This window comes from Dama dama, chromosome 22 (assembly GCF_033118175.1).
Source record: "Dama dama isolate Ldn47 chromosome 22, ASM3311817v1, whole genome shotgun sequence".
Taxonomy (NCBI): Eukaryota; Metazoa; Chordata; class Mammalia; order Artiodactyla; family Cervidae; genus Dama; species Dama dama.
Genome location: NC_083702.1, coordinates 55827132 through 55839146, shown reverse-complemented (window position 1 = coordinate 55839146; position 12015 = coordinate 55827132). Strand labels below are relative to the sequence as shown.

The 12015-nt window shown below is 42.9% G+C and overlaps 1 protein-coding gene across 15 annotated transcripts in view; it reads right to left on the bottom strand.

The window, feature by feature from the left end:
- Nucleotides 1-12015, bottom strand: part of ANKS1B (ankyrin repeat and sterile alpha motif domain containing 1B) — a 1085637-nt gene that overhangs the window by 80551 nt on the left and 993071 nt on the right. For 9 of the 15 annotated variants that reach the window (XM_061125565.1, XM_061125567.1, XM_061125569.1 and 6 more), the window contains 2 exons: nucleotides 10647-10754; nucleotides 8422-8601 (listed from right to left, as the gene is read on the bottom strand). The exons of 3 other annotated variants lie outside the window; for them this stretch is intronic. In XM_061125565.1, the coding sequence (XP_060981548.1) occupies nucleotides 8422-8601; nucleotides 10647-10754 (288 nt within the window). The remainder of the gene's footprint in view (nucleotides 1-8421; nucleotides 8602-10646; nucleotides 10755-12015) is intronic. 3 more of the 15 variants (XM_061125573.1, XM_061125574.1, XM_061125575.1) reach the window with 1 other exon arrangement.

Genomic DNA, 12015 nt, shown 5'->3' with positions numbered 1-12015 from the left:
AAGAAGACATACAGGTGGCCAACGGGCACATGAAAAAGTGTTCAACATTGCTAATTATTAGGGAAATGAAAGTCAAAACCACAATGAGGTATTAATTCATTCTAGTCAGAATGGCCATCATCCATTAGTCTACAAATAATAAATGCTGGAGAGGATCTGGAGAAAAAGGAACCCTCCTATGTTGGTGGGAATGTAAACTGGTACTGCCACTATGGAGAACAGTAAGGAGGTTCCTTAAAAAATTAAAAACAGAGTTATGATGTAATCCTGCAATCTCAAGGACCTACTGTATAGCACAGGGAATGCTACTCAATACTCTGTAATGGTTTATGTGGGAAAAGAATCTAAAAAAGAATGGATATATGTGCGTGTGTGTATATATATATATATATATATATATATATGTATACCTGGAACTAACACAACATTGTAAATCAACTATACTCCAATAAGAATTTTTAAAAAAATCCTGCAGTCCCACTCCTGGGCATGTATCTGGAGAAAACTGTAATTTGAAAGATACCCTTATGGTCTCAGCAGTACTATTTACAATAGCCAAGACATGAGCGCAACCTAAATGTCCATCAATAGGACATTTGATGGATACGGAATGGATATTACCACATATTTTTTATCATCCACACAATGGAATATACCAGAATGGAATATTACTCAGCCATAGAAAGAATTAAATAATACCATATGCAGCAACATGGATGGACCTAAAGATTATCCTACTAAGCAAAATGAGCCAGACAAATGTCATATGCGTCACTTATGTGTGAAATCTAAAGATAACAATGGACTTATTACAAAACAGAAACAGGCTCACAGATGCAGAAAACAAACTTATGACCACCATAGGGGAAAACCGAGAGGGGATGAATTAGGAAGATGAGATGGACACGTGTACCCCATTATACACAAAACATAAACAACAAGGACCTACTGTACAGCCCAGGGAACTATACTCAATATTTTGTGATAACCTATAAGGGAAAAGCATGTATACGATATATATATATATGTATGTATGACTTATACTGTCCTGTACACCTAGAGTTCAGTTCAGTTCACTCACTCAGTCGTGTCCGACTCTTTTTGACCCATGGACTGTAGGACGTCAGGCTTCCCTGTCTATCACCAACTCCTGGAGATTATACAAACTCATGTCCATCGAGTCGGTGAAATGGCCCTCCAGCCATTTCATCCTCTGTTGTCCCCTTCTCTTCCCACCTTCAATCTTTCCCAGCATCAGGGTCTTTTCCAGTGAGTCAGTTCTTTGCATCAGGTGGCTAAAGGATTGGAGCTTCAGCTTCAGCATCAGTCCTTCCAATGAATATTCAGGACTGATTTCCTTTAGGATTGACAGGTTTGATCCTGCAGTCCAAGGGACTCTCAAGAGACTTCTCCAACACCACAGTTCAAAAACATCAATTCTTCGGTGCTCAGCTTTCTTTATAGTCCAACTCTCACATTCATACATGACTACTGGAAAAACCATAGCGTTGACTAGACAGACCTTTGTCTGTAAAGTAATGTCTCTGCTTTTTAATGTGCTGTCTAGGTTAGTCACGGCTTTTCTTCCAAGGAGCAAGTGCCTTTTAATTTCATGGCTGCAGTCACCACCTGCAGTGATTTTGGAGCCCCAAGAAATAGTCTGCTACTGTTTCCGCTATATCTCCATCTATTTACCATGAAGTGATGGGACCAGATGCCATACTCTTTGTTTCCTGAATGTTAAGCTTTAAGCCAACTTTTTCACTCTCCTCTTTCACTTTCATCAAGAGGCTCTTTAGTTCTTCTTTACTTTCTGCCATAAGGGTGGTGTCATCTGCATATCTGAGGTTTTTTATTGATATTTCTCTCAGCAATCTTGATTCCAGCTTGTGCTTCATCCAGTCTGGCATTTTGCATGAAGTACTCCGCATGTAACTTAAATAAGCAGGGTGACAATATACAGCCTAGACGTACTCCTTTCCCAATGGGGAACCAGTCTGTTGTTCCATGTCCAGTTCTAACTGTTGCTTCTTGACCTGCATACAGATTTCTCAGGAGGCAGGTAAGGTGATCTGGTATTCCCATCTCTTTAAGACTTTTCCACAGTTTGTTGTGATCCACACAGTCAAAGGCTTTGGCACAGTCAATAAAACAGAAGTAGATATTTTTCTGGAACTCTCTTGCTTTTTCTAACAACCAGCAGATGTTGGCAATTTGATCTCTGGTTCCTCTGCCTTTTCTAAATCCAGCTTGAACATCTGGAAGTTCAGGGTTCACATACTGTTGAAGCCTGGCTTGGAGGATTTTGAGCATTACTTTGCTAGTGTGTGAGATGAGTGCAATTGTGCGGTAGTTTGAGCATTCTTTGGCATTGCCTTTCTTTGGGATTGGAATGAAAACTGACCTTTTCCAGTCCTGGGGACACTGCTGAGTTTTCCAAATTTGCTGGCATACTGAATGCAGCACTTGAACAGCATCATCTTTTAAGTTTTGAAATAGCTCGACTGGAATTCCATCACCTCCACTAGCTTTGTTCATAGTGATGCTTCCTAAGGCCCACTTGACTTCGCATTCCAGGATGTCTGGCTCTAGGTGAGTGAGCACACCATCGTGATTATCTGGGTCGTGAAGATCTTTTTTTGTATAGTTCTTCTGTGTATTCTTGTCACCTCTTCTTAATATCTTCTGTTTCTGTTAGGTCCATATTGTTTCTGTCCTTTATTGTGCCCATCTTTGCATGAATGTTCCCTTGGTATCTCTAATTTTCTTGAAGAGATCTCTAGTCTTTCCCATTCTGTTGTTTTCCTCTATTTCTTTGCACTGATCACTGAGGAAGGCTTTCTTATCTCCTCTTGCTATTCTTTGGAACTCTGCATTCAAATGGGTGTTTCTTTCCTTTTCTCCTTTGCCTTTAGTTTCTCTTCTTTTCTCAGCTATTTGTAAGGCCTCCCCAGACAACTATTTTGCCTTTTTGCATTTCTTTTTCTTGGGGATGGTCTTGATCAATGTCACAAACCTCCTGTACAATGTCATGAACCTCTGTCCATAGTTCTTCAGGCACTCTGTCTATCAGATCTAATCCCTTGAATCCATTTCTCACTTCCACTGTATAATCATAAGGGATTTGACTTAGGTCATGCCTGAATGGTCTAGTGGTTTTCTCTACTTTCTTCAATTTAAGTCTGAATTTGGCAATAAGGAGTTTGTATCTGAGCCAAAGTCAGCTCCCAATCTTGTTTTTGCTGACTGTATAGAGCTTCTCCATCTTTGACTGCAAAGAATATAATCAATCTGATTTCGGTGTTGACCATCTGGTGATGCCCATGTACACCTGGAACTAACACAATATTGTAATTCAACTATACTGCAATTAAATAAAATGTTAAAAATTAAGTTTTACAGTGAGAACCATGAGCTGATTCCATAAGTTTCCACTAACCACCAGCGATATTATCCTTGTTCTGTTCACTGTCTTCATGCACGTATGGGTCTCCCTGGTGGCTCAGTCAGTGAAGAATGTGCCTGCAATGCAAGAGACCTGGGTTTGATCCCTGGGCTGGGAAGATACTCTGGACAAGGGAATGGCTATCCACTTCAGTATTCTTGCCTGGAGAATTCTATGGATAGAGGATCTGACACAGCATATGGGAAACTGGTATTTATTGAAGTGTTATAAAGATATTTCATATCATTTAAAAATAGAAGTAGCCCACTAGGGTATAGAAGAATAGGACAAGGTCAGACAGGGCTTGTGTTCGGGCTCTGCCACGCAGCAGTGGTGAGGCAAAGCGCTCACTCACTGGGGTCCTTGAGTCTAGGGGGGCTGTGAAGGAAAGGGGAAGGGAAGTCACTCAGTCATGCCCGACTCTTTGCGACCCCATGGACAGTAGCCTGAACCAGGCTCCTCCGTCCATGGGATTTTCTAGGCAAGAGTACTGGAGTGGGTTGCCGTCTCCTTCTCCGGGGAATCTTCCCTACCCAGGGACTGAACCCAGGTCTCCCGCATTGATAGACAGACACTTTACCGTCTGAGCCACTGGGGAAGTCCTAGCTGGGGCTGTGGTGAGGTTTGAATAAGACACTGCACGTGGAGTCTCAGGCACGGGTGGGGCCACGGCAGGGCTTCTGTGTGGCCCCGTTTCCATTTCTCTTCCTCTAACAGTATCAAAAGAACAAACATTTATAGAACTTACACATTATGTAAAGTGCTTTCAAATAAAGAAGCAATTGAGGTACCTCCCCGGTGGTCCAGTGGTTAAGACTTTGCCTTCCGACACAGGGTTTGCAGATTTGCGATCCCTGGTCGAGGAGCTAAGATCCCGCATGCCTAATGCCTTGCGGCCAAGAACCCAAAACATTAAACAGAAGCAAAATTGTAAGAAATTTAATAAAGACTTTAAAGAAGATTTAATTAAAAAAAGAAGTAATTGATCTAGTTGTACGTAGTAAGTAATCCTGTTTGGATCAAAATATATTAGACATTCAACTGAATGAACTTTCTAGGGATTTAGAAGCAATGGAGACAAAGCCTTTCTAGTGCCCAACATATCACCTCAGGCAAGTTCTGATTCTGTCTCTTTCTGGTTGTGCTACCCAGACCAAGCCACGTAATTTCTCAGTTTCCCAGTCTTTGAAATGTGGATAAGTCTGCTTCTAAGCACTCTGTACATAGGTAAGGTAACTGCCTCAGGCAATATTGATATTTCTATTTAGATGACACCAATCAAAACATGAGAACTTCTTTAGTGTGGGTTTTCTCTCACTGCTCAGGAGTCTTTCTTATTTTGTGAAAATAGAAGGATTATTTCATTCTTCCCTAAGTATTTGGTTATAAATAAATGGCTATAAGTGTCACATTGGGAAATTCTTTTTTCTTTTTCATAACTTTGGAGCATGTGGTCCCTAAATTTTATTAATTCCATTACTCTTCTTTATTATTTATTTCAAGAACATTTTGACTTATCCTAAGTATCATTCAAGAAAATTTCTAAATATGGTCGATTAGGTCCTAAATACTGGAAATATTTTTCTCCCTTCTGTTGTTATTTTTCATATTTTTCACTTAACTATCTTATCGCCATAGAACTTGGACTTAAAAGCTGATCTGCCATGTGCTACACGCACATAAATAGTCGTGTAGGACACCTTGTTTGTGCTAAAATGACAGAACAGATGTGAAAGCATTTTGGAAATTGAAAAGCAAGCTCTGTACACATTACGGTATTATTATACAAATGTGAATGCGACATTTATCTATTAGGGGTGTGGAAATAGGGAAGCCTTTCAGAACTTCTGAGCTAATGAATCCAGTGTTTCCAGCATGATAGGAAACCCATTGTTTAACATGCTGACACCACTACATTTCATGGTTTCAAAAATCTTAATAGTACTGAACTTGATTTGTTTCTCCCATATTTATGTAAGATAATTTGATGCTACAACATTGCTTATGTCAGAACAAAAGCAAACAATAGCCATGCTATTTAAAATTCTCTGGATTCCAAGAAAGGTATTTTAAACGGTTTCAGTTGAAAATAAGTAACTAAACACTGTGTTAGCTTTTGAAAAATATATGCTAACAAATTTAACACGTAGAATGGACATTAAATTTACCTCAATTTAATCTTAAGCAAGAGTTTACTAAGTTAAAGCACTTCCACACATCTGCTGGGCAAACCTTAAGAAAGTTAGGTTCCTATAAATTACTGAAGCCACTAAGAGCTTCAGGTTCCTGGCCTATGGCGAGAATTCCAAATGACTCTGCTGGGGGCTCAGCTAAACCTGAAGCAGTAGAGGGGCCTCTGTGAACAGGATTTGTCCTGGTGGTTTTCTCTTACCTAAATTTTCCTTTCTGTTAGGAAGTAAGAAAGCCTGAAGATGGACTTCTACCTTTTAGTGGGAAACAAGACTGGCGAGGCATGCATTAACCAACCTCCAGTAAGCCCCTCAGGAGAAATCCATTGGGAAAGGACTTCAGGGACTGAGCTCCCAGCAGGAAGCAGGTGTAACCAGCTGCTTTGGTACAGGAATTTTAATTGCTAATTCAAGTCTTTAGGAAGAAGAGTTGAATTCAAGTTTACACTGGCTAAGGGCATAACTTTGGGGAAGACTTGGTCTAGAGAGAGAATGATGGATTACATATTTAAAAGAAAAAGCAAATGGATTTCAAAAATTATTATAGCAAACAACCAGAAACAGAAAAATAAGAAAAAACATCAGCTGAGTGGCTGAGTGGTGGAACGGTCACATAAATAAACCCATTCAACAACAAAATTACCAAGTATTTCATATTTTGACAGGTTAAAGCTTTGAAATGGCGCAATTTTTAAAAGGTATCCATTCATTTCTCCACGATTTCTAGCATTTCTAGACTGGGAAAGAGTCTCAAGACAAATAAAAAACTGCAATTAACACAACATAAACAGTTGAGATCCCCAAATCTCTTCTTCTTATTGATCCGATTCCTGTAGTGCCATCTCCTATTTACTCTGCAGCAAAAGCGCTATATTGAGCAGTGGGATTTTAGAAAGCTTCTAATAAGCTCCTGGCTGCTGATGGAGGCCCGGGTCTCCATCAATCATCTGAACGCTGGGGACAGCACTAGGGTGGGGCGGGGAGGGAGGGAAATGAGCACGTACACACAGACCCTCTCCAGCTCACATCGCATCCGCTGCTTACCTCACTTCTCTTTCTGCATTTGTGCCTTTCTCACCTGGCCAGATAAAAGTTCATTCAATTTTCTCAAGGGCAAGACAATTCCTGAAAGGGATGCATTCTGATTGGAACGACAAGAAAAAGATCTAGAGTCTTCAAAAAGGTAATACTTCCCCTAGCTTGTGAATCTCAGAAAGACCATAAGGGAGCAATTGCTAGATTACCTCTGAGGGTTCACGCTCAGGCAGAAGAGTAATTAATTTCCTCTTTGAAAAAAAACTGCACTATGTGGAGAAATTTCATAAATTGCATGAGCAGTTCAGACAGGTGATTCTGTTGCTGAATTTTGCACGGTCAATAACGGCTAATTCTTGTTAATAAATGATCCTGCCTTATCCAGGGTAGGGAAGGGTTCAGGAAAGGTCCAGTTTGTATTCATACGTAAAGACTACAGGGTTCAAGGTTAAAGTAAATGTCTCTGCTGTCATTAGAGAAATTCACCCACGTATGTGGTTGACAAATGCTAACAAACAGAAAATATATGAACATTTTTGGGGAAAAAAGATTTTAGATTTGTTATTAAAAAAAAAATCAGTGAAAACAGTAATAAGGATTAAAAGACAATACTGAATAAGAGAGAGAGGGAAGATTATTCTTTTCTTGTCTCTGCACCTCCCTGCAATAAAAGATTCTCCATAATCCCAACACTGCTATTCTCTGCACAAAGAACCCTGAAACCAATTCAATACTGAGCAAGCTGAAAGGAGACACAATATCTCAGACCCCTTCTCTCCAGGGCATTTGTAGGCAGAATAGCCACGGCTTCCAGAACATTCTTTTCACATTTCTCTTTCATGAGCGGCAGCACTGAATGTTTACCAAAGGCTTTAAAAAAACACAATCTCACCAAACAGAAGAGAAAAATATTTAACAACCAAGGCAAAGCAATTACAGTCAAATTTTCACCTCAAGATTCTCATCTTAGGTGTGGGAGGCAGAGAGAAGTCTCTTAACACATCAGTCTGAACCTAGAATGAGGATGAAAAGAGTTGATTCTGCCAATAGTTGTCAACAGATCCACAGCTTTGAATCTCGGGGTGAAACTGCAGAGCAAGCTGCCATCAGAAAGTGCTTTAGCGACAGTACCACTATTTGGTTATGGCTGACTTGAATTTTTGAGCAGTGACCTGGGGACAGGACAGACCCAGACATCTACACCCGAAATCTGAACAGGACAGATCTCTGTCTTCAGGTATTTGTGTCAGGCAGCAGCATCATTTTCAGCTACTCAAGGTGACAATATGAGATGGCTGCAACTAGTCCCCATTGTACGAGTCTATACAAATGTGTAAATTTGGCAGGAAATTAACAGCATTACTTGGAGTTAGCCCTACTCCTCCCCGCCCCCCTGACTTTCACCCTGTCATCCAACCAATTTAATTCTGTAATTATGACTTTTCATTGTGATTTGATTCTTACACAGCATTATTCCCTTTAGAGCAAAGACTTTCTGGGTGCAAAGAGACCAGACACAATATCTTCAGTCAAGAACTGGATAACAATGATTTGTGTCTACATTCCATTCCCAGAAAGGTCTGTTTCAATCTAGCTCAACTGAGCAGGGAATAAAAGTCATGACATAAAATGGGAAAATTCCAGTTAGGTTGTGTACAATATGCATCCATTGTAAGCGACTGTTCAAAATCGGAATGCAGTACTTAATGTCGGAAAAAGGCAAAAACATCACAGAGGCTCTGAACACCTTACCTGGGCCATCTGCCTCTCCAGTTTTGATCGGGGAATATCATCAAAGTAGTTTTCATTTCTTCTCCTCCTTGCATCGCCCTGCATGATAATGTGAGGAACGTCTAGGGAGCCACCAGTGGTGTAAGTGCTTTGGCTAAGTGATGGAGACAACTGAGGAGGAGTGTGATTACCACTGGGTTCCTGAATGGAAATACATCATGAAATAAATACCATGTTCTTGTGGCTGACCTCTGGTTTCAAAATTGTGAAATACTGACAAGACACACCGCGGGAGTAGGGAGTCATTTTTAAATCAACTGTTGAGGAGTCGATGACATTCCACCATTTTATTAACGGCATGATCAACATGTCCCCCCTTAAGGCTTTCAGGTCGAAGGCTTACAGCATAAAGAACCAGGCTCTGTTTTCTGAGCCTCCATCATGGATGATCTCAACAGAGAGGCACACATGTGCCAGGCACCCCCACGCTGTCACGCGTATCTGCAAGGGAGGGAACTGTGTCTCCATGGGAACACAGTGGCCTCATTACGGTAGGTGCCATGACGAGACAGCTAAAATAGCACCTCGTGGGTCTTGATCTTCCCTCAAAGAGCAGCCTGGCCATCAGGCTGGGGAGAGGACACGAGCTGGAGATGGCGTGCCACATGCACAGACTCCAGAGCAATGCATGAGGACAGGCGCTGATGGCAAAGACAACTGGGGGAAACCGGTGGAGAGGTAAGATAAAGGGGGGCAGAGAGCTGGGCTCTGGTGTTTGCGAGTAAGAGGAGGATGGGATCGTGCTGGTTCTCCAGCTACTTCTCCCCAAGACATTCCAGATCACCTCTGATGGATTAATAAGGTCCTGCATTTTGTTCTTGGGAACCTCTTTGATTTATTTTCTGTTTTCTCAAGTCTCTTCCAGAGAGCCAGAGGGAGAGGTTCAGAAGAGGAAGGAGAGACAGTGGGGGACGTAGCAGGGAATACTCCTCTAAAGGGTCATTTAGGATGGTTGCACTGAGGGTGTCTATATCTTTTTCCTCTTCATGCAGCAAAATGAAGGCAAAACAGTAATCCCTTTCTAGCTCATTTCCCCCCAATTTATCTGAGGCTCCTTCTATTGAGGGAGAAAAATAGGTCTTTTTTTTTTTTTTAGTCACTACTCCCAAAGCCCTCAACCAGCTTCCAAACAACCCAATATATCCCAATTCCCCTAGTCATCAGTTTTTCTCATGACTCCCTCCCGGAGCCAATTCGCTTGCATTTTCTGAAGTCTTTGTGTATTTTCTTCTCCTTTAACATTGAATCAGCCTCAGAATCTTAACAGCTCCTCTCCTGCCTGATCCTCCGCTACCCTGACAGTAGTTACGCTGTTTGCTGAAGTCCACTGATAAGAAACATTCAGCGGCATTTCATTGCTGGCAGTTACATCTAAGTGCCACTTTTGTGTTCATTTATTATCACTACCCTTTCTGACACTTGCAGAAAAGGAATCAGAAGCAAGCAAGTACAGGGCTCAATAAAGAGAACAGAGTTGGAACTCTCCAACTGGTCATGGAGACCCCGGCTTTATGGTGAATTTTTGAAAAGATCCTATGGGCCTCATAAACACCAGAGACTGCTGGTTACTCCTTCCTGGGACCATTCTCCCTGGAATCTTCTGTCTCTTTCCTTCTGCTCTTTCTTGCCTTCCTTCCCTTCCACTTTACTTCTCTCTTCCTCCTATGGTTTCTCTCTAGTTTTTATATCCCATAATTCTAAAATATAGCTTAAATAGTTTACTAAAGTCCAGATTCTCTATTCTTAATTTTTGAAGTGGGTAAAAACCGAACAACTCATTTCTTAAAAAACAGAAGACCCGAAGGTTAATTTTAAATCGATCTTTTACTTAACTCTGGTCCTCATCGATTTTCTTTCTGTGGGTTTGAGGAGTTTGACAGAAAATTCATTTCCTCTCTGTGTTGAGGGGAGTGTGGGATGGGGGGCAGCAGAGAGATTCTTTAAAGGTGGTGGTTTTTCAGATGTTTATCTAAATCTCAAAAAGACATATGTAACCAATCAAGAAAAACAAATCTTGTCTTAGAAAATGCTATCAAAGGCAAGAAAGCTTTTCATACAGATAAGGTAAGCTACCTGGAAAACAGCCTGTACTTGCTGACCCACCACTTCAGTCATTCCCCTCTTACTGCACAGCACAGTATTTGAGGATACGAGTGGAGGGCAGAAAAAGCACGCGGGGTACTTACCCTGAGGGTGATGGACCGAGGGGGCTTCTGCGGCGGGTCGTCGTGTAGTCTGTCTCCCAGAGATGCCAAGATACGTTTCCTGTGGCCAATCAAATTGATTTTTAAAACCTGAAACGACATATATATTTGGATTAAATACTTCACTTGAGAAAAATGATTTTTACTTGTCCTGTAAGAAGCAGGAGGGGAGAGATTTGTGCAAAGTTACTCTGCACCGGGAGAGATGAGGCGTGAGATCCGTGTGTCCCCGTGAGGCCACGGAGAGAGGACCGGGGCGGGGCTTCCGGCAGCCAGGCTGCCCGCGGGTCCAGCTCGCCACCCAGCAGCCACAAGACCTCTCCAAGTGGGATTCAGGTCTCATCCCTCCACTAGCTTCCTACGGCTCTTAGAGCAAAACCCAAGTCCTGACCTGGCGTCCAGGCCCGACGGGGCTGGCTGCTCTTTCTCTCTCTGCTCCCTGCGCTCTCCCCTCGGGCCTTCTCTGTTCCTTGAACAGTCTGGCCTTGGGGTCTCTACCCCTGTTCCTCCATCTGCCTGGAGTGCTCCCCCGGCTCCCCGACCCACCGCCTCTCCTGCGGTTTTCAGATGATGCTTTCTTATCCGTTTAGACGCTGCCTCAGCGTGGCCTCCTCACAAAGGCGCGTCCCACCTCCTCGCTCAAAGAACCGAGCCCTCGGCCGGCACGCTCCATCCCGTGAGCCTCTTCATAGCACTCTCTAAACAACTTTATTTGCGGGGTTGGTGTTTGTGTAGCCCTCCCCGCAAGGTGCTTCCCTGGCGGCTCAGTCAGTAAAGAATCTGCCTGCAATGCAGGAGACCTGGGTCTGACCCCGGGGTCAGGACGATCCCCTGGAGAAGGGAACGGCTATCCACTCCAGTATTCTTGCCTGGAGAACTCCCATGGACAGAAGAGCCTGGTGGACCACAGTCCGGTCCACGGGGCTGCAAAGAGTCGGGCACGACTGAGCAGCTGAACTGGCACCCCCCCAGGTAACACAGCCCTGCTGGTGTCCGACTGTTTGCGACCCCACGGGACTGTAGCTCGCCAGGCTCTTCTGTCCATGCGGATTCTACAGGCAAGAACATTGGAGTGGGTTTCCATGCCCTCCTCCAGGGGATCTTCCCAAGCCAGCGATCGAATCTGCATTGCAGGTGGATTCTTTACCATCTGAGCCACCAGGGAAGCCCAAGAATGCTGGAGTGGGCAGCCTATCCCTTCTCCAGGGGGTCTTCCTGATGCAGAAATCATACCAAGGTCTCCCACATTGCAGGCAGATTCTTTACCAGCTGAGCTACCAGGGAAGCTCTCAAAAAAAAACATTCGCCCAGGTAAGTGTCCAGGGAGCAGGTATGTCTTTATCATCATTAT